The sequence below is a fragment of the Anolis sagrei genome, chromosome 4, assembly GCF_037176765.1.
Source record: "Anolis sagrei isolate rAnoSag1 chromosome 4, rAnoSag1.mat, whole genome shotgun sequence".
In the NCBI taxonomy this organism is placed as follows: domain Eukaryota; kingdom Metazoa; phylum Chordata; class Lepidosauria; order Squamata; family Dactyloidae; genus Anolis; species Anolis sagrei.
The window spans coordinates 218,257,611-218,279,001 of record NC_090024.1 but is presented as its reverse complement, the minus strand read 5'-3'; the positions used below and the strand labels follow the sequence as shown (position 1 = coordinate 218,279,001).

General features: G+C 40.4%; 1 protein-coding gene across 1 annotated transcript in view; it reads right to left on the bottom strand.

The window, feature by feature from the left end:
* The window catches only part of ADA (adenosine deaminase), a 48,364-nt gene that overhangs the window by 15,371 nt on the left and 11,602 nt on the right, over window positions 1-21,391 (bottom strand). The window contains exons 2-5 of the mRNA XM_060772191.2: window positions 17,296-17,357; window positions 12,426-12,548; window positions 10,510-10,653; window positions 7,161-7,276 (exon numbers count right to left, since the gene is read on the bottom strand). Of these exons, the coding sequence (XP_060628174.2) occupies window positions 7,161-7,276; window positions 10,510-10,653; window positions 12,426-12,548; window positions 17,296-17,357 (445 nt within the window). The remainder of the gene's footprint in view (window positions 1-7,160; window positions 7,277-10,509; window positions 10,654-12,425; window positions 12,549-17,295; window positions 17,358-21,391) is intronic.

Below are 21,391 nucleotides of genomic sequence, written 5' to 3'. Positions count from 1 at the left end.
CTTCTTTAGAGAAGTATCGTGTTAACGTATGGTGTTGAGCATACTTTTTTAGAGAACTAATTTTTGCAAGAGGAAAGAGCTGAAGCGTTTAGGGAGTCTTGTTACGAATGCAATAGGTTGCCAAATCAAATAGGAAATACATGGAATGGAAAGTACAAACATTTATCCTAAAATCATTTAGCAGGTGTTGATAGGGTACAATTTAGGAAAACCTTTCTCCAGGAAACCTCTTCCATAACACTCTTATTGTTTGGTTTCTAAAAACTTTCTCCAGGAAACCTCTTCCATAACACTCTTATTACTTGGTTTCTAAAAACACAAACTATATTTTCACTGGATCCGATTTAAGCATATGGAGCTGGATTGACAGAAGGTGACCTTCTTGCTTCCTCTTCCATAGAAAAGCCATCTCAGAATGCTACCCAGACCAACTGGGGTAAATTAATGGGGTAAACTGAGGAACAGAAGCAGTGTGCGAGAGAAATATCCTTGGATTTCAGGAAGTGGCATCTTGTGTGAGCAGAGCCCTTCTGTCCATGGAAGACGAGCCTTGAATCCAAGCCAACAACATTGGCTTGCAAAGAAACTAAAGCAGACTACAACATACTTCACTGAGCATTCATCTCTTCTACATCATTGTACTGTTTCTGTATGGGTTCTTGTAGGCAATATACATTTAACAGAAAGCAAATAATGGAAAACGGTTGCTTTGGCTTTTATTAGCCTATCATTCTAATCACTTAAATGAACATTAGGAACTTGTGTGTTAAACACATGGTTTTCATTAAAGGTTGGCATTAGGATAATGGAGGCAAGCGTTCTGGCAAGTGCCCCTGGCTGCTGTCCAGCCTTCATGTGCTGCTATGCTAAACAAATTAAAAGGCTTCGTTGAGCCACCTCAACGACACTCCTTAATGAATCAATTCAAATGTCATTTATTTTTATAAGTATAATATACAAAAGATGATTTTTTTGCCTTAGTTGAAATAGATAGGAAATACTTTACAACTGACTTGCATGTCTAGTTTTTAGAAGTCTGTTTGACAGTGGGAAGTGCCCAATTGAGAGGTGCTTTAGCTTTGCCATTATAGTTGAAAAGTGGATGACTCACTCGCCTTCAGCTCAGGGCATGCAAACAGAGACAGTAGGAGGATAATTGCACAATAAGATATAGACCAGTGGTTCTCAACCTCTGGGTTCCCAGGCGTTTTGGCCTACAACTCCTAGAAATATCAGCCTGTTTACCAGCTGTTAGGATTTCTGGGAGTTGAAGGCCTACACATCTGGGGACCCACAGGTTGAGAACCACTGATACAGACTGTTTTAAAGTTCTTGTCAGAAGAGCTTTAGAGAGCTTACAGCATGAAAAATAAAACTATGAAGACTGTGAAGCTATTTTCCATGTTCTTGGCCATCTTTTGCTGCCCAAAAATCTGCCAAAAGGTCGTTCCCTGCAAAAAATTGAAGTGGAGAGTGTGGGTGCATGTGGGGCCACAAAAAAAAAAACCCAAAGGGCTGAACAGTTTGTCCTTCTCTATCCTATAGCTACATCAGAGATGATTGGAAGAACACCTTCTATTGATAGCGACAATCATTTTTGCATTCTGCGTTTAAGGCTAACCAAGACCATTACTGGACTAGATCATGGAGACAACCAGGCCATAGGTCTAATTGAAAACCACTCCATTTTTTCTAATATGCAAATTCCTAGTTTCTAAGACTCATGGATGGCATCCTTGAAGTGACTGAATTGATCTTGAAGGAGCTGGGGGTGGTGACGACCGACAGGGAGCTCTGGCGTGGACTGGTCCATGAAGTCACGAAGAGTCGGAAACAACTAAACAAATGAACAACAACAACAAGACTCATCAGTAACGGTATCAGGAGCCCCCGGTGGTGCAATGGGTTAAACCCTTGTGCTGACAGAACTGAAGACTGACAGGTAGAGTTTCGAATCTGGGGAAAATGTGGATGAGCTCCCTCTGTCAGGTCCTGCTCCCCATTCGGGGACATGAGGGAAGCCTCCCACAAGGATGGTAAAACATCAAAACATCTGGGTGTCCTGTGGACAACGTCCTTGCAGACGGCCAATTCTCTCATACCAGAAGTGACTTGCAGTTTCTCAAGTCACTCCTGAGCAGTAACAATGCTCATACCAAAAACTTCTTAAGAAACAATTTTTCACTTGGGTTTCTGCAGTTGAGCTATTGGAAATGAAAAGTCTGTTTCTTCCACTGCATTTAGTAGTATGTACACTGATGATGATAATTACCAATCCTATTCAAGAAAATCCTTCTGAATGCATAAAAACTATGTTTTTCAGAAGATCTGCTCAACAAAAATTGTACACAGCATTATGTACACAGGCCTCTAAATCTGGTCTTAACTTTCTATGGAGTTTGACAATACAATTATTTTCTTAGTGAACTGCACCAAATCAACTTCCTTGCTGGTTGTAACTTGTACTTTCCAGTGAACTGGTCCTCCTTTAGTCACTGGAATAGATTGACAGGAAAAAAGAGTCCTTGTAAAAAGCAAGCTAATCTAATGTTTAGACAAGACTATGATACAACTAGGAGGAGCTCCCACCTTTGACTCCTTATTATAGACATTTCTCAGAGATGTACTTCAAAACTACAGTCGGAGACAGAAATAGGAGATGCCTAACCTTTGGATGTTACCAGATTGCAACTCGTATCAATTCTTATCACTGGTTATATATGATAGGTTTAATGGGAACTGTAGGTCAGTCATGTCCAGAGAGCCACCTGTTCCTCAAACTGCTTTGGTTTAGCTTTTTGTGGTATAGGTAAAATCATAGAATCTCCTTTACCGTGGAAGAATGAATAAATACTTTCTCATACTTTTTAACAAATAAAATTATGCAAGCAATACAAATGGCAGTGATATACACACACACACACACACACTGTAGCTATTCTGTCTCTGCAGTAGAGGGTATCAATGTTAGATACCCTCTGCAGTAGAGGGTATCAAACAGTGTCCAGGTTTTGAAAGACCCTTGAAAAACAAAAAGGAATCAACCAGCAAAAACATATTTTTGCCTATATTTGAATGCCAATCAGAAAACATAGCCAACAAGAAATTCTTATGTTTTAAAGACAAACTACAAATGCTCATGTAACAAAACATATGTGGTCTTCCAACTGTGCAAAGTCTCTCTCTCTCTCTCTCTCTCTCTCTCTCTGTGTGTGTGTGTGTGTGTGTATATATATATATATATATATAATTTTTGAAAGAACAAGGGAGTGCTTATTTCATTATCTAATCTTTAGTTGCAAAGGTTCTTTCTGCATATATCTAGGATCAGCAGAAAGCAAAATAATGGAACAATTACATTCTTCAGAAATCAATAATTCTCAGGTGAAAAGCACTTCATCACAGAGGAAATGACATGATTCGCATTTTTTAATCAATATATCCTTGTAAAAATAATCCACTGTGTAAAACTAATTACTCATGAAAGAGGTTCAACTATTTAGGGCTGCTATCACCATAAATTGACTGGCAACATATACACAATTAAGTGCAGATGGAAAGCCATATTAGAAAACTATGTCATAACTGTAATACTGATTTATTTGGGCTATATTTTATTAAAGAGCATACCCTCAAGTTGACATTTTAAAATAAATAATTAGTTATTACACATCACAAAATTCTATTGCTGAATTGAAAGCTGTACTAATACCCATTAGTAAAATAGTCCTGGGTTAATTAAATTATTTGTTCTGCTGGACTGTACTTTGCTTTTCATATTGGAGTTGTCCACAGACTTGCTTTCCTCCAACAACTGAGCTAATCATAGCATCAGAGATTTTAGATTTCTCTCCAAAAAAGTCAGTACGAAAGTTCTGCCTCTTCTCCAAATTGAGAAATGGGATTACTTCTCTTAAATCCTAACAAACCTCAAAACAGCTTCAAACGCCTTTTAGAATTTAGCTTATAGCGTGTAGCAGTAAAACATACCCCTTTGCCTTAAAGCCACTCTTGGATCTTGGAAGCTAAGCAGTTTCAACCTGGGTTGGTATTTAGATGGGAGCCCAGCAGTGAATACCAGGTGCTGAAGGCTATATTTCAGAGGGAAGGTGATGCTCCCTCAGATGAGAAAGACCCAGGGAGATCAGATTTATTTTGAACTCTTATATTTCCAGAATGTCAAGGTCAGCATCATATAGCACAATACAGTTGTCTATCTGGAAGTCACTAGAGCAGTGGTTCCCAACCTTTTTTGACCAGGGACCACTTTGACCGGAGACCACTTGAACAGGGACAAATCTCCAACATTAGTACCAAAAAGGTTTCAAATCAGTTTTTAGTCAACTTTAGATTTGGTTTGTTTATTTGGAGTGCTGATTTAGAAAACTGCATTGGATAGACCACATCAGCTCTAGTTTCTGATACAGAACATATGCCATCCAGTAGTCACCATCTGCTAAACCACAGAAAACCATATTTAATAATCTAGAGCTGATGTGGTCTATCCAATGCAATTTTCTGAATCAGCACCCCAAATAACCCCAGAAACAGGCCTTGGTGCTAGATAGTAGTTTCAAATCCCATAAGATAAGTATTTGCCAAGGTATCATTGCATGGACAAAGTTTCATTAACACTATCTCTAATTTACTGCCTTATTCACTGAACTCAGAGGCAGAAAATTCTCATTGAAACGATCGATGATTAAGATGGAATGCAGAACATAGGTTAGGACATGATTGGTCCTAAAGTAATGGTACACTTAGTCTTTGCGGAAAGCAAGAGACAGAGATAAGATAGAAAATTAATAATTAACGCACACTTACTGTACATACTCCTCTAAACCAAGGATAGTACCAGATGTGTCATTAAATGTCTGTAAACATACTCAATGGACACACAGTACTTCCATAGATTTTCACAAACTCTAGTTTCTCAGATCACAAATTTAGGTGTTTTTAGAATTAGGTGTGAAATTTAAATATAACTGGCTTTTCTATGCAGATCATTTTCAACAATACAAACTTACAGACTTTTAAACAATTATTTAAATATTTTGTAGTAATGCATACTCCAGTGTCTTTGGCCCCTTCCACACAGCTGAATAATATCCCACATTATCTCATTTGAACTGGAATATATGGCAGTGTGGACTCAGGTAACCCAGTTCAAAGCAGATATTGTGGGATTTTCTGCCTTGACATTCTGGGTAATATGTCTGTGTGGAAGGGCCCTTTCTATGCTAAAATAAGGGCACATCCACAGAGCCCTACATCCCAGACTATCAAGGCAGGAAATCCCATATCTGCTTTGAACTGGATTATGAGTCCACACTGCCATATATCCCAGTACAAAGCAGATAATGTGGGATTTTCTGCCTTGATATCCTAGAATATAAGGCTGTGTGGAAGAGCCCTACACTGAGCTACACCATATTTCTATGTTAAATGTATTGCTTTTATTTTTACAAAAGATATATCCATACTAAAGTTCCATAGAGTTGTTGAGGCCTGCTTTCCAACTTAGAATTCACACAATGCAGTCAGCTGTCTACATTTGTGGGTTTGCAAACTTGATTAATACAATCTTTATAGGATCTCTAAGGGCCCTTCCACACAGCCATATAATCCAGAATATCAAGGCAGATAACCCACAATATCTGCTTTGTATTTGATTATCTGAGTCCACAATGCCATATAATCCAGTTCAATGTGGAGTCTATACAGCTGTGTCAAAGTTTCCACAATCACCTTGAGTTGTTTTTCTGCAGTTAAGTGGAAATTGAAGAAGGGTGATGAATTATCCCAGATAGGAAACAGTAAAACAGGATTGATCACTGGAGAAATGATCATCAATTCACCACACTATATGTGGGGAATATATGTTTGGGAAGTACTAAATACAAAGCATAATAACCATTAAAATCTAAATAGTGCATGGTTGTCATATATGTTGGTTTAATGTGCGTTTTATTGGCGGGGGGGGGGGGGGGAGGTAAGAAATCAGATCTGAAAGACATGGAAGGCAACATAGAAGAATTTTAATATGTGTTTGTAGAATTTTGTGTAGCATTTGTGTGTTTTTAACTGTGCTGTGACCCACCTTGAGCCGTGGGGAGAGGCAGGTAAGAATTATTATCATTATCATTATCATCATCATCATCATCATCATTATTATTATTATTATTATTAGAAACACAACAAGATGAGTCCACAGCAGACAAGATCACTCTGCTGGTTGTTGTATTGGATCCCAAGTGTCTAGGACTGTGTGATGTATCAGCGAATAATGCGTGCAGATCCCAGTAAGGTGGCCTTCTGCAGCTGGCAGATGGTAATTTTGTCAGCGCCAATTGTGTTTAAGTGCAGAACAAGGTCTTTAGACACTGCACCCAGTGTGCCGATCACCACCAGAACCACCTTTACTGGCTTGTGCCAGAGTCTTTGCAGTTCAATCTTTAAATCCTCATATTGTGTCAGATTATTATTATTATTATTATTATTATTATTATTATCTATTATATGATTCTGTTTCTTGCTGAAAATGAGTGAATGGGGATGATGATTCCAGAGAAGCACACTAATGGAGCAAAAAGTCTTGATGAAGCAGACTACTTTCAATACACAGCTAAGGCCCCTTCTACACTGCCACATAAAACCCAAATTATCTGCTTTTGACTGGGGGACCTTCCACACAGCCCTATATCTCAGAATATCAAGGCAGAAAATCCTACATTACCTGCTTTGAACTGGGTTATCCGAGTCCACACTCGGATAATGCGGAATTTTCTGCTTTGATATTCTGGAATATATGACTGTGTGGAAGGGCCTGGATTACATGGTAGAGTAGACTCATATAATCCAGTTCAAAACTGATAAAGTGCATTATCTGCTTTGATAATCTGGAGTATATGGCAGTGTAGAAGGGGCCAGATCTGCCAACAGCATTCAACTAATTCTGTAACTAAAAAAAAAACAACCAAGCCTCTCTTGCTGAAATTATTAGCGAGCCAGTAAAATTGCTATAGATGGTATATGGTAAAATCTTCAATTTGGCATGATCTGTTAATCTTTAGAATCAATGCGTTTGGCCAGGAAGGTGAGAAACAAGACATAGTTGGCAAAATAGGGAACAGAGCTATGGCTGGGTTGTAATACATTACTTGGCATGTGGCGCATGCAGCATAGAATAGACCTGGCTTTGATGTGGAAATCCTTTTCTCCATCTTTCAACCCTCGATTAACAAGGCTAACAACTTCATCCGGAGTGACATCTCCCCTGAATAAAACAAATATAGACTTCAGTTAGTATATTACTGTTCCCTACCATCATTGCCTGATATCAGAATAACACACTTGCTCCATAAAAATCCAAATTTAATGGCAGGCTCCAAAAGTCTAATTCCAGGATCTCCACTGGACTATCTAAAGATCTAGAGAAGAGTTCTGCTGGAGATCCTGGAAGGTCTCTGACTATCAGGGTGGACAGTAATAAGATAGATAGTCCAACTCAAGCCAAGATAAACCCATTGTTCGAATTCAGTCGATTCCAAAACATTACTTAAGCCTTCATGGCAGTCATGGGCAAACTTTGGACTTTCAGGTGTTTTGGACTTCAACCCCCACAATTCCTTATACCCTATCAGCTGTTAGGAATGGTTAGAGTTGAAGTCCAAAACATCTGGCGAGCCGAACTTTGCTCATGCCTGCTTTATGGTCATACCAGAAACAAAGCTTAATTGTAATATTTCCTATTCAAATTAAACTCATACAGACAAAACTTTCAGCATTTGACTATTTCTTTAGAAAGCAAATGGCAACAATGCACACCTTCTTTGGAGATCAGATAAAGAGCTATCGGTTGTTAGTGTATGGTCCATACTATATCAACATGTACTTCTTTAAATATTTTCTTAACCAAAATTGTACTCCCCATACTTCAAGCATCTAATTAACATGCTCCATGCTATCCTGGGAGGAATTACAGCCAGCAGCGAAGCTCCCTCCTGAAGCTTCCCTACAAAATATAAATTAGCAATGCATTGTCGAGCAAAGTTCCAATTCCTTCTGAAGGAATTAAGAGCTAAAAAGATCACCTGCAGGGTCTCGACCCAGCAGTTATAAAGCCAAAACTGTTTTGGTTGTTTTTAAAAGTTGCTGGGGAAGAAAATGCTTCTGTTTTAACTCTGGTTTCTTTCTTGAACAAAGTCACTTCTGCCAACAGCCCTTACAGTTGCTTCACACAGGAAAGATGGATGACGCACTCGGGGCAAGAGGTCCCCTTGACATGGAACCATTCTCAGGAAACTGGCCATGGAAAAGATGGGGGAAGAAATAGGGTGCACTAGTTAAACGGCTAGCCTTTTCAGAAGGGAAGAATAAATGCAGGTAGATCTGTGTCTTCTGCAAATAAAATACAGTCATATAAATTAAAATTGAAGAGAGATATTGACAAGCTGGAATGTGTACAGAGGAGGGCGACTAAAATGATCAAGGGTCTGGAGAACAAGCCCTATGAGGAGTGGCTTAAAGAACTGGGCATATTTAGCCTGAAAAGAAGGCTGAGAGGAGACATGATGGCCATGTATAAATATGTGAGAGGAAGTCATAGGGAGGAGTGAGCAAACTTGTTCTCTGCTTCCCTGAAGACTAGGATGTGGAACAATGGCTTCAAACTACAAGAAAGGAGATTCCATCTGAACATTAGGAAGAACTTCCAGGCTGTGCGAGCTGTTCATCAGTGGAACTCTCTGCCCCAGAGTGTGGTAGAGGTTCCTTCTTTGGAAGCTTTTAAACAGAGGCTGGGTGGCCATCTGCCGGGGGTGCTTTGAATGCAATTTTCCTTCTTCTTGGCAGGGGGTTAGACTGGATGGCCCATGAGGTCTCTTCCAACTCTATGATTCTATGATTCTAGAAAGGCTGCAATGTTACATAGCATTAACAGATTAGGCTCAGTGGGACTCGTGTGTCAGATTGCACTACAATCTGCTCCTCAAGCTACCTCATATGGTCCATCAGCAAGTTTCTTTTGCAGAATGTCTGGCTGGGACTAGGGGTATATCTACACTATAGAATTAATGCATATTGACACCACTTTAATAGCCATTACTCATGCTATGGAACCATTGATACTCTTTAGCCTTCTCTGCCAAAGAGTGCTGGTGCCTCACCAAACTACAAATATCAGGATTTCACAGGATTGAGCTACAGCAGTTAAAGTGTTGTCATTAATTTTACAATGTAAATAAGATGTGTTGTCGAAGGTTTTCATGCCCAGAATCACTGGGTTGTTGTAGGTTTTTCGGGCTGTATGACCATGTTCTAGAATTATTCTCTCTTGACGTTTCGCCTGCATCTATGGCAGGTATCCTCAGAGGTAGTGACCTCTGAGGATACTACCTCTGAGGATATATCCTCAGAGGTAGTGACGTTTCGCCTGCCATAGATGCAGGCAAAACGCCAGGAGAGAATACTTCTAAACATGGCCATACAGCCCGAAGAGCCTACAACAATCCACATTCTAAGAGGTTTGTTCCAAACTATTATTGTGTTCACAGGACTTCCTACAAACATGCTGCAGACTGACAACCAGTTACTCACTGGTCCAGTATCATCACTCTGAATGGCACTACCCTACAAAATTATTTTCAGCTGCAGCATGCTATGATCCAATCAAAGTTTTCCCTTCTAAAGATTTCTACATGTGTGTAGGGGGCGGGGGTTGGAAATAAAGCAGCTAAGCGTGAAGGTTTTAGCCTCCTTTGTCCAAAGGTGGCTCCAATCTCATATCAGAAGATTACTTACTTAAACTGGACTCTACACTGTCCTATATCCCAGGATCTGATCCCACGTTATGTGCTTTGAATTGGATTATATGAGTCTACACTGCCAGACAATCTGGGATCACATCTTGGGATATAGGGCAGAGTAGATCCAGCCAGGGTCCCCTGGTGGTGCAGCTGAGCTGCTGAATTTGCTGACCAAAAGGTTGGTGGTTTGAGTCCGGGAGTGGGGGTGAACTCTCACTGTTAGCCCCAGCTTCTGCCAACCTAGCAGTTCATAAACATGCAAATATGAATAGATCCATTGGTGCTGCTTCTGCGGGAAGGTAATGGCATTCCATGCAGTCATGCTGGCCACATGACCTAGGAGCTGTCTATGGACAATGCTAGCTCTTCAGTTTAGAAATGGAGATGAGCACCACCAGAGTCGGACATGACTAGACTTACCATCAGGGGAAACCTCTACCATTACTAGGTCCAGCCTAACTGGTACAAAAATAAGAAATTCAACTTTGTGACATGCAAATTAGATTTTAGTAAAAGAGTTAGGAAAAGAGTTAAACACTGGTAATGGACTCCGATACAGATGTGATGTTGCAGAATTGCATTAGTAGCAATATAATATTTCCTTTGTGGTGGCGGCAAGCCAGGTATACTTAATCAGGTATTTGCCCCTAATGTGAGCATTACATTGATGTGTGCTCCTTCACATATTTAAAGAGTTACTCACTTTTTTTGTCCCCAGGGGATAGGATGCACTCCACAGTTGGCAAGGAAATGAGGGCTGTATCTGGCCTCCACATAGATTACACCCTCCTTTGCTTTCATTTCCACAAACTCATAAGCAATTCTTCTTATAGCCTCACGGTCACCCCTATAAATGCAAGAAAGCATGAGTTGTAATAGCTGCAGCTAATCTACACTTAAGAGCAGGCAAAACATGAACTTTGCTGCAGCTCAGGTTCAAAAATTCATTGAGACATGGATGAATTTACAATATTGACTGCAAGCTCCAGAAAAAGGTGATACTTTGGTTCTCCATATATGTTTCAGATAGCCTAAAACAATTACACTTATATACAAAAAGCAATGATCCCCAAATATGATGGCCATGTTTGTGATACACAGAGCAGAAAAACCCTTGAATTTGAACTATATGTGCTCTGTTTAATGTGAAAATTGCAATTAGTTGAAGCAGGAAATCTTCCAATCAATTGGCATTCTGTGTGTCGGAACAACTAGTCCCATTCCACCACCTGCACAGGTTTGCTTATAGGGACTGAAGAAATAATAGAGCTTGGCTCTAGCTATACAAATAGGGAAATAGGCAGGCAAGAATACAAGAAGAAAAGGGCATCATGCTTGAATCAATTTTGTTTTGAAATCAGGAGTACTTGCACTTGCCAAAATTCCCCTACTATTAATCAAAATCTGTCATGCATGTTACTGAAGAGTATCTAAATTCTAGAAAATGTTCCACTAGACATTTGTTCTAATTTATGACCTCAGAAAAATAACAAAAGGAACTAACACTATGAAATGCCTCAGCAGGCATCATATCTCATGGCAAGGGATTCATTGGGACTCAAACAGAGCTTGTCAATCTCTGTTCCCATCTTTATACCAACTACTTCCTAGAATTTGCAAATTATATTAATTCAGATGTAACGAGGACATCTCACATAGTTCCTTCACCTTTCATTTCCAGTGCTTTCTTAAATCTGCTCTGGGTTCAGTCATTTAATCTAATTTACACAACTATAATTTGTAACCAAATCAAACTCACAAAACAAGATCAAATCAAGTCCATGGTCAAGATATGCTTTGGTTGAACCATTATTTGTCTGAATAGATGAAACAGTAATCTAGTTTACCTGGAGTTCAGAAGTCAATTATGATGTAGTGGTGGAGAATGTGGTTACATCCAAGGGCCCATCTAGACAGGCCTTATATCCCAGGATTAGATCCCAGGTTTTCTGCTTTAAGCTGGATAGTATAAGTCCACACTGCCAGATAATCTGGGATAAACAGAAAACCTGGAATCCGATCCTGGGCTATAGGGCCTGTCTGCAATCAACCCATAAAAAGATTGATTTGGCCCTTGTGTCATGAAAAAAAGACACTATCGGAAGCCAAAAAAGTGTCTGCAGGAATAATGGTCATGGATCTTTAGTTAATCTCAGAAATCAAAGAAACTTTGTGCATACTTTAATCCAATACCTTACAAGGGAAGACAGAACATAACTAATGCCCCGGTGGTGCAATGAGTTTAACCCTTGTGCCGGCAGGACTGCTGACTTGAAGGTTGGATTGCTGACCTGAAGGTTGCCGATTTGAATCTGGGGATAGAGTGGATGAGCTCCTTCTGTTAGCTCCAGCTCTCCATGAAGGGACATGAGAGAAGCCTCCCACAAGGATGGTAAAAACATTAAAAAAACAAACATCCAGACATCCCCTGGGCAATGTCCTTGCAGATGACCAATTCTCTCACACCAGAAGCGATTTGAGTTTCTCAAGTCACTCCTCACCCACCCACCTATAAAATCCCCAATCCCAACTAGGCAGAATCAACAAATAGTTGTTATGAGGGGCTGAGCAAAGTTTTGAGTTTGAAAAATTGAAGATAGAGCAAGTTACTTTACTTACGCAATTGCTGGCATGTAGATAGAAAACTTGCTTAGGAACTCTGTGAGACTGTAAGGTTCTTTGCAACTAATACATTCCTCCAGGCCTTTTACGGTATCTGCATTAAGGTGTATTCCTCTTTTCCTAGAAGTTTTTCAAAATACACATTTCAGTTAGTAAAGGTTTACTTGGTGTGCTGAGAAGACAAATGATAGAAGTGGAGCCCTAGATAATGTGCCACCCAGTCCCTGATTCAGCTTGTGGAACTTCCTGGATCTGCAAATATTCTCATTCGGTGCATTTATCTTGTAGAATTAATGCAGTTTGACACCACTTTTAACTGTCAAGGCTCAATGCTATGAAACCATGGGAGATGTAGTTTCGCAAGATCTTTAGCCTTCTCTGCCTCACCAAACTGCAGCTCCCAGGATTCCATTGCATAGAGCTATGGTAGTTGAGGTGTTGTTCAACTGAATCTTCTGTCTCCATCTCATGAACAAAGAAGTCTATAAATAGGGTTTGGAGCACATAATTCCAACCATTGTACAGAATTGGTATTTAGCTTAACTTTTGTAACACAAAATAACATTTCTTGGCCTCATGTTAAAGGAAATGTTTTTAACAGCCTGACGACAGGTTTACAACACTTAGTGTTTTTCCGTATCTGCTCTACATGACCTGGTCAAATTGCTTATCCCTATTTAAACAATAAGAATTTATCTTCAATTGGTAAAGTGTAGGGAGAAGTAGCAGTTTAAATACACATAAACTAAACAAAGAAGTAAATCCAGCATTGTGCAAATACTGTATCTCATGAAGGTACAGAATATGGCTGTTTGTTCAGAAATGCTGGGAATTTTTAGCATGGATTATGTGTCATCATTATCAACGAAACCTAATTATCATTTTTGTGAAATGAGATATAAATTTTCTTTCTTGGAGTACCTTTATTGATAATTTACATATACTTGTTCATGCCAGGTATGTCCTTACTCTTTCTCATAGTTTGATTTATTTATTTATTTCATGTCAAAACCATTGCATAAATAAGTATAAAACTAATTAAATAGAGGAAACTCAAGCGGCTAAATAATTTTAAACCAAAAACGAGCAACAGGCATTATCTGCTTATTTAAACAAGTTTTCCTCTGTGCATGAGGCAGGGCATTGTGGGCGAGCATACGGATGCGGAGTTGTTTTTTCTGCTCCACAGTCACACAAGGTGGAGGATTCTTCTAGGTAGTGCCATTTTGCCAGTTTATCTTTTGATCTGCCAATTCCACTTCTGAGTCTGTTCAGGGACTTCCAAGTTGCCCATTCTTGGTTTGCCCCCAGAGGAAGACCCTCATTGAGGGCCATCGAGTTGGAATTGCTTAGTTTTTCTACCCACAGGGATATTCTTGATGTTACTAGGGGGAAAAATAAGAGGAGTGGTGGTTCTCATGAAGCTTTTCCTTGATTTGAGTCCACTGGAATGAGGCTGATAGCCATCCAGTGGATGGCTTTCACAGTGTTCAACCTTATTTCTCTCACAATTAGCAGCAACTTCCCGTCGCACATCAGGGGAGGCAATGCCAACAAGCTTGTAGAATCTATCAACAAATGTAGGTTTGAGACATCCTGTGATTTTTCTACATGTTTCATGTATTCACCTGCATCGCGTGGGCAAACTTGTGCCAATCAGGGCAGGCATACTCAGCAGTTGAGTAAGATTAGGCCAGAGCTGATGTTCTTATTAATTTTGGGTCTGCACCCCATGTACTGCCAGTAAATTTCCACAGAATGTTATTGCGTGCAGCTACTTTGTGCTTGGTGTTCATACAGTGCTTCCTAAATGTTTGTGTTCAATCTAAAGTGACACTGAGATATTTAGGATGGAAACAGTGTTTGAGCACTTAGCCTTCCCAGGTATCTTTCAATTTCCTGTTGGCTTCACGATTACTTAAGTGGAAAGCACACTGTAGTTTCATCATCCACTTTGATTGGGCTATAGAAACCATGTCTCCGTAAATAAAGCCATCTTACTTGAGAAGTCCTCCTTTGTGAATAGGCATTCCTCATTCATTGAGTTATGAGAGAATATTTTTCCATTGAACAAGGAACGTTATTACATAAACTACATTGAGTAATTTCCATTGCTTTACAATGCAATTTACTAGGCCATGACCCTTGTCCTCCCTGCCCTCTCTCAGCTGAATGATACTTGGATTTTGCCATAATAGTGGAGTGCAATCCAGTATTGCTGTTGGCATTTGCAAATGAATCATCACATCTGGAAAATGTTTTAGAACAATCACACACCATTATGAGAATATAATGGATCAGGGAATGCAAGAACTCTGGCTTACTGGTTATAAGGAGCATGCTGATGTGAGAGCCATGACATTATTGTGACTTAGAAGTTTTCAGTTTGCAATATTAAACAGACTTTTGGGGAACGAGATCTACTGAACATAATGAAGCAGAGTTCTGAGTAAACATGTACAGTATATGATTGTGCTGCTAATGAAAGTACATTTCCTCTGTAGGAAATCTGTATATATAATAAAGAAGAGTGTTTGTTTGTATAGGACAGAGGAAGGATGGAGGGAGGGCGGAAGTGTATGTGCCAGCGTTCTGATTGGCTGTCATTGTGGTGCTATTTGCATATGGTCTCTGATTGGCCAGCTTCAATAGGAGCCCCTGGTGGAGAAGAGGGTTCATGGCAGAAACTGGGCATGACAGAAGGAAATTTGCATATGGTCTCTGATTGGCCAGCCTCATTTCCAACATTCCGAGATGACAAAGAGAGGAAAGGAAAGGCCGGGGGGCTGGGTCAGAACACTCCCAATACAGACCGAAATAGGCACACAGAGCCCCCATCACCCACTCGACATCCTACTGCAGTTTGGAGGAGGATGAACCATGGATGATGGGACTTGCAGTACCACCACTCACATTCTGAGACTGCTGTTAACCTCATCCAGTGACTGATCAGGACCAAACTTCGCACATAGACCTCTCATGACCCACTGTACGTCCTGGTGTGGTTTGGCCGGGGATGGAACGTGGATTATGGGACTTGCAGTACCATTGCTCAATTCTTCAGACCACTGCAACCCTCATCCAATTACCGATAAATACCAAACTTGGCACACTGAGTCTCCATGACGCACTCTACATCCAGGTGCAGTTTGAAGGAGGATGCACCATGGACGATGGGACTTACAATACCTAAACTCCCTTCCTAAGACCATTACAACTGCCAACAATGATGGATCAGGGCCACAATTTACACTGAGAGCCTGCATGACGCACTCTACATCCTGGTGCAGTTTGGAAGAATTTGGTAATGGATGATGGGACTTGCAATCATTTCACTCACTTCCTGAGATCACTGCGACCCTCGCCAATGACTGATCAAGACCAAACTTGGCAAACAGAGTCCCCATGACCCACTCTACATCCTGGTGCACTTTCGAGGAGGACAGACCATGGATGATGGGACTTGAAGTACCTCCACTCCCTTCCCAAGACTGCTGCAACCCTCATCTAATGTCCAAACAAAACCAAACTTGGCACACAGAGCCCCCATGACCCACTCTACATCCTAATACGGTTTGGAGTAGGGCATGCCATGGATGATGGGACTTGAAGTACCTCTACTCGCTTTCCGAGACTGCTGCGACCCTCAACAATGACTGAACAACACCAAACTTGGCACATAGACCTCTCATGACCCACTTTATGCCCTGGTGAGGTTTGACTGTGGATCGTGCATGGATTTTGGGACTTGCAGTACCTTCGCTCAATTCCTGAGACCACTGCAAAACATCATCCAATTTCCGATAAGGACCAAACTTGGCACACCGGGTCTCCATTATGCACTCTGCATCCTGGTACGGTTTGGAGGATGATGCACCATGGATGATGGGACTTAGAGTACCTTCACTCAGTGAAACCACTGAGACCCTCATCCAATGACTGATGAAGACCAAACTTGGCACACAGAGCCCCCATGGCCAACTCAACATTCTGGTGAGGTTTGGGAGAGAACAGACTATGGATGATGGGACTTCAAGTACCTCCACTCACTTCCCAAGACTGGTGCAACCCTCATCTAATGACCAATCAAGACCAAACTTGGCACACAGAGCCCCCATGAGCGACTCTACATCCTGGTGCTGTTTGGAGGAGGATGGACAATGGATGATGGGACTTGCAGTACCTTCACTCACTTCCTGAAAGCACAGTGACACTCATCCAAATACCAAGAAAGACCAAACTTGGCACAGAGAGCCCCCATGGCCAACTCAACATTCTGGTGATGTTTGAGGGAGACTATGGATTATGGGACTTGCAGTACCTTAACTCATGTTCTGAGACTGCTGTGATCCTCATCCAATGACTGATCAAGACCAAACTTAGCACACAGAGCCCCCATGACCCACTTTACGTCCTGCTGCAGTTTGAAAGGGGATGGACTTTGGGTGATGGGACTTGCAGTACCTTCACTCACTTACTGACACCACTTCCACCCTCATCTAATGACTGATAAAGACCAAACTTGGCACACAGAGCCCCCATGACCCACTCTATATCCTGCTGCTGTTTGTAGGAGGATGGCCCATGGATGATGGGACTTCAAGTACCTTCACTCACTTCCTGAAAATAATGCAGCCGTTATCCAAAGACCAATAAGGACCAAACTTGGCATACAGAACCGCCATTGCCACTTTCTCTAATAACCCGGGCAACGCCGGGTCCCCAAGCTAGTAGAAAATAAATATCATGCTCTACTGGAAGCACAATCAGAATCAATAAGGAACACTTTGTAAATAAAGACTGACTGAAGTATAATAGTTAAAAGAAAAAAAGCGAGATGAAAACTCATACCCAACTGTTTACTCACTTGGCAAAATATAAAATAGTTTCGGGTTTAATGGCCCCATCCAGGTGGATGTGAAGTTCTACCTGCAACAAAGTTGGAAATATATACATTGATAAAATAGTTTTCACATATCTCAACTATTGCCATAAGGGAAGAAAACACATTTATTTTGCATATAAAAGTGCTGTTGGCAGAGAGGTCCTTTCTCCATCCTGCAAACAAAAAGGTAATATCTGAAAATTGGCAAAGCTTAACATTAGCTTGGACAGCAGCTTAAAGAACTATCCAGTCTAAACAAAACGGGAAAGTGTGAGAAAACTTTTTCATGAATAAACATAATTTCACCTACATGGCACCCCATGGCATCTTTTAACAAGAAAACTACTATAATGTTGATTTTAGTCTCTCAACAATGGGCAAATATTGTGGAGCATTCTGTACCCAATGTTTGTATAGTTTCCCCCAATTATATTTTATTATTATTTTAGTTATCACAGTATTATCTCAGAATTCCTCTTGAAGGTATTCACGAAAGCATACATGGTTTTCCTAATTTTATATTCAAAATAATATTGTGAACATTTGTCTTGGAATATTTTGACTAAGGAAGTAATAAACCTACGTAAGTTAAATCCAACAGTAGTTTTATTACCACCTACATAATAAAAAGTAGTAAGATATAAAAATTCAAAAAGAAAAGCTAAACAAGATGAGGTAAACATTGATGGTTTTTAAAACAGAAGCCAATTATCACTATGACTGCCTTTAAAAGAATTAAAATGAAGATGAATATTTTCAGACTGACGGGAACTGACGGCAATTCTAATAAGAATGCATATTACAATCTGGAAGCAATATAGGAAAAGAGTCCTCTCGTCCATCAAGAACAGTCTCTAGAGAGAGTGGTCTTCTCAAGGAGTTCTGCATCATGCTTATTTTTGAAAATCACCAGGATAAGAGGTCCGTTGCTATGTGAAACTTCTACAGAACTGGAAGTTGGCAGATGTATTGGGAGAGAGTTGCCAGGTCCAGAAGAAGGCCTGACAGGAAGGGAAGGAAGCAGCTGGAAATCTAGCAAGCAGACACTGTAGATTAAGGCTGCGTAGGTCAGGAGTATCCCAGGCTCCTATATTTCAGGGCCAAAACCTGAAGCCAAGGGACAAACTGTGGTAATGTCTTTATGCAACAACCACAATTGCTCAGAATATATGACTTTTTTTTTAAAGCAGTAACAAATAAGAAAACATTTTTCTGGTTGGAAATCAAGACAGGGGGCCTCAGCTTAGTGGTTCTTAACCTGTGGGCTGCGGACCACGAGGATGAAAAGCTTTCCACGAGCCTCCTTCCACTTTATTTATTTATTTATTTTATTTCTGCTCCTTTTACATCGCCTACCAATTCTTCCCTGTCACTGCCATGGCATATATTCTGTATCAGAAACTAGAGTTGATGTCATCTATCCATCTGAATCAGCACCCCAAACTGAATCTAAGTTGACCAAAAACTGCTTTGTAACCCTTTTGGTACTAATGTTGGAGAGTGGTACCTGATCAAAGTGTTCCCTGGTCAAAAAAATAAAGATTGGGAACCATAGCTTAGCTAAAGAGAGGTGTCCCCAGATCTGGCAGATTTCTCAGGAACTCAATTTCTCAGGAACTTTGGCTTCAGCTCTGTTTGTATGTGTATTGTATGTGCCTTCACATTGCCTATTGACTAATGCTGACCCCTTGAATTCCATAAAGTTTTACCAAGCAATGAATACTCAGAGTGGCTTGTCACTTCATTCCTTCTGAAATATATTCTACAGCATCTGGTATTCATTGGTTTCCCATCCAAGTACTAACCAGGACTGAGCCTGTTTTTAATAGGCCATTTGCTTCAGGAAAATTATAAACTCTTTGTTGCAGTTACAAAGACACATACACACACTGGGTCACATAAACCTTGATGCTTTCTCTCTCCATGAAGACTTTGCGATGAAAGCTACCATTGTTCATGCAGCAAAGATGTCTCCTACCTAGCCTTGGTGTCAGCTGCCATTATTTAACTAGACAATTTGAGAGAGGAAGAAGGTGGCTATGCTGGGTGCATCTTAAAGCAGAAGTAGCACAGAGTATTATTATTATAATTCCTACTATTATTATTGTATTATTATATAAGTTAGCAGTCTCCCTGATATTTCTCCCTTTACCGTTCAGCTCTGAGACCCATCACCTGGTGTCTGGAAACCCTACTGACCTCTGGTGACATGGGATACAGTCAGATGGGTATAAAGCTAATTCAGCAAAAACATCAAATCATCCGGGCGTCCCCTGGGCAACGTCCTTGCAGACGGCCAATTCTCTCACACCAGAAGCAATTTGCAGTTTCTCAAATCACTCCTGACACAACAAGAAAAAAAAAGAAAAGAAAAAAAAGAATATGATAAAATTATTTCTTTTGTTCGGAGCCAAGAAAAACCATCACAAAGCATTTATTTGCACTTAGCTTATTGAACGTGCCAATGCCATTCTATCAATGATCATTATCAACTTCTAACTGAATAATGTTTCATTTCAAAGCAGGCGCTCTCTGATATCTCTGTATAAAAACTGGCTTACATAACAAAAAGTAAACAAAGAGAATTCAAAGAAAACAATTTGATCCGGGAATGTGTAGAGGTTTCAGAAAAAGTAGGAAGCCACAAAGATATTCAATTCTTACTGCTGGATAGATTAACGTCTCTGTTCCACCAGAAAGTACTTGTCATTAGAGTCATTTGATTTTGCACACCAAAACTGCGCAATTTACTGCTGATACACTAGCAACTTCCTGTAAACAGCTGGGGCAAAATCCTCCTGCCCAACATATTGTAAATAGAATGAATTGGGGGTTATAATTAGGCCACAAGAGAAACTTACGTAATGGTTTGGGGTAAAGCTTCCAGGCACATCCTTTGTCAGGAAAAATAGTTTCCATGGGCATCTAATAAACAATAGCCTTTTGATATTATTCTGGAATGTTGTAGATAGAACAAAAGTGCTCATATAAGAGGGCTGGCCTTGATTTCCTAATGTAGATGTTTGTGAAGGACATGGAGAGGACAGAATGTGGTTATTGTTTTTATATATATATATATATATATATATATATATATATATATATATATTATTACAAGCACCATTTTTTTTACAAGTGGTTAAGTTGTAATCTGGTACTGATCAGGGATCTCCAGGTCCAGCTTGGAAAGAATCTAATGTAACCCTAGAGATTCGTTGCCGGGCAGATATGACAGTATTAGGCTAGAACAGAGGTTCTCCAAATTTCCTGCCTGCAGGGCGCTTTTGGAAGCACAAGTTTCCTGTGGAACCCCAAGAAATGCTTGGGGGGGGGGGATCGGACCTTGGAGCCCCACAGCATGCTTTACAGAGCCCCAAGGGCTCCATGGAGTACACTTTGAGAAATGCTGGGCTACAGCAGTGGTTCCCAACCTTTTTTCTGACCAGGGACCACTTGACCAGAGATCACTCTCCAACATTAGTACCAAAAGGATTATGAATCCGTTTTTGGTCAACTTGATTTTGTTTGTTTATTTGGGGCGCTGATTCAGAAAATTGCATTGGATAGACCACATCCGCTCTAGTTTCTGATACAGAACATATGCCATCCAGTAGTTGCTATCTGCTCGCTCACAGAAAACAATATATAATCATCTAAAACTGATGTATTCTATCTGACTCAATTTGCAGAATCAGTACCCCAAATGACCCCAGGAACAGGCCTAAAAACAAAGACACCAAGAATTTTTTTTTTGGTTGGGCTGTGTTATTATCCATGGATTTTGTCAACGTTTGTGTAAAAAAAAGAAAGAAAGAAAAGGAGGGGGCTGAGGTTGAAAAAAAATACAAAAAGCAGAACATGACACTCAAGAAACTTTCCCTAACAGCTTTCTCTTGCCTCCTCACCACAGCCACATGGCCACAAGGAAGGGGACATGGCCCATGAGGCATTGCAATGGTGTTGTACGGACCATATTGTAGTTCTTGTGGACCACTGGTGGTCCATGGACCACAGGCTAGGAACTACTGGGCTAGAGGGACCAATTCACTCAGTAGAAGGCAGCTTCTTGTGTTCATGT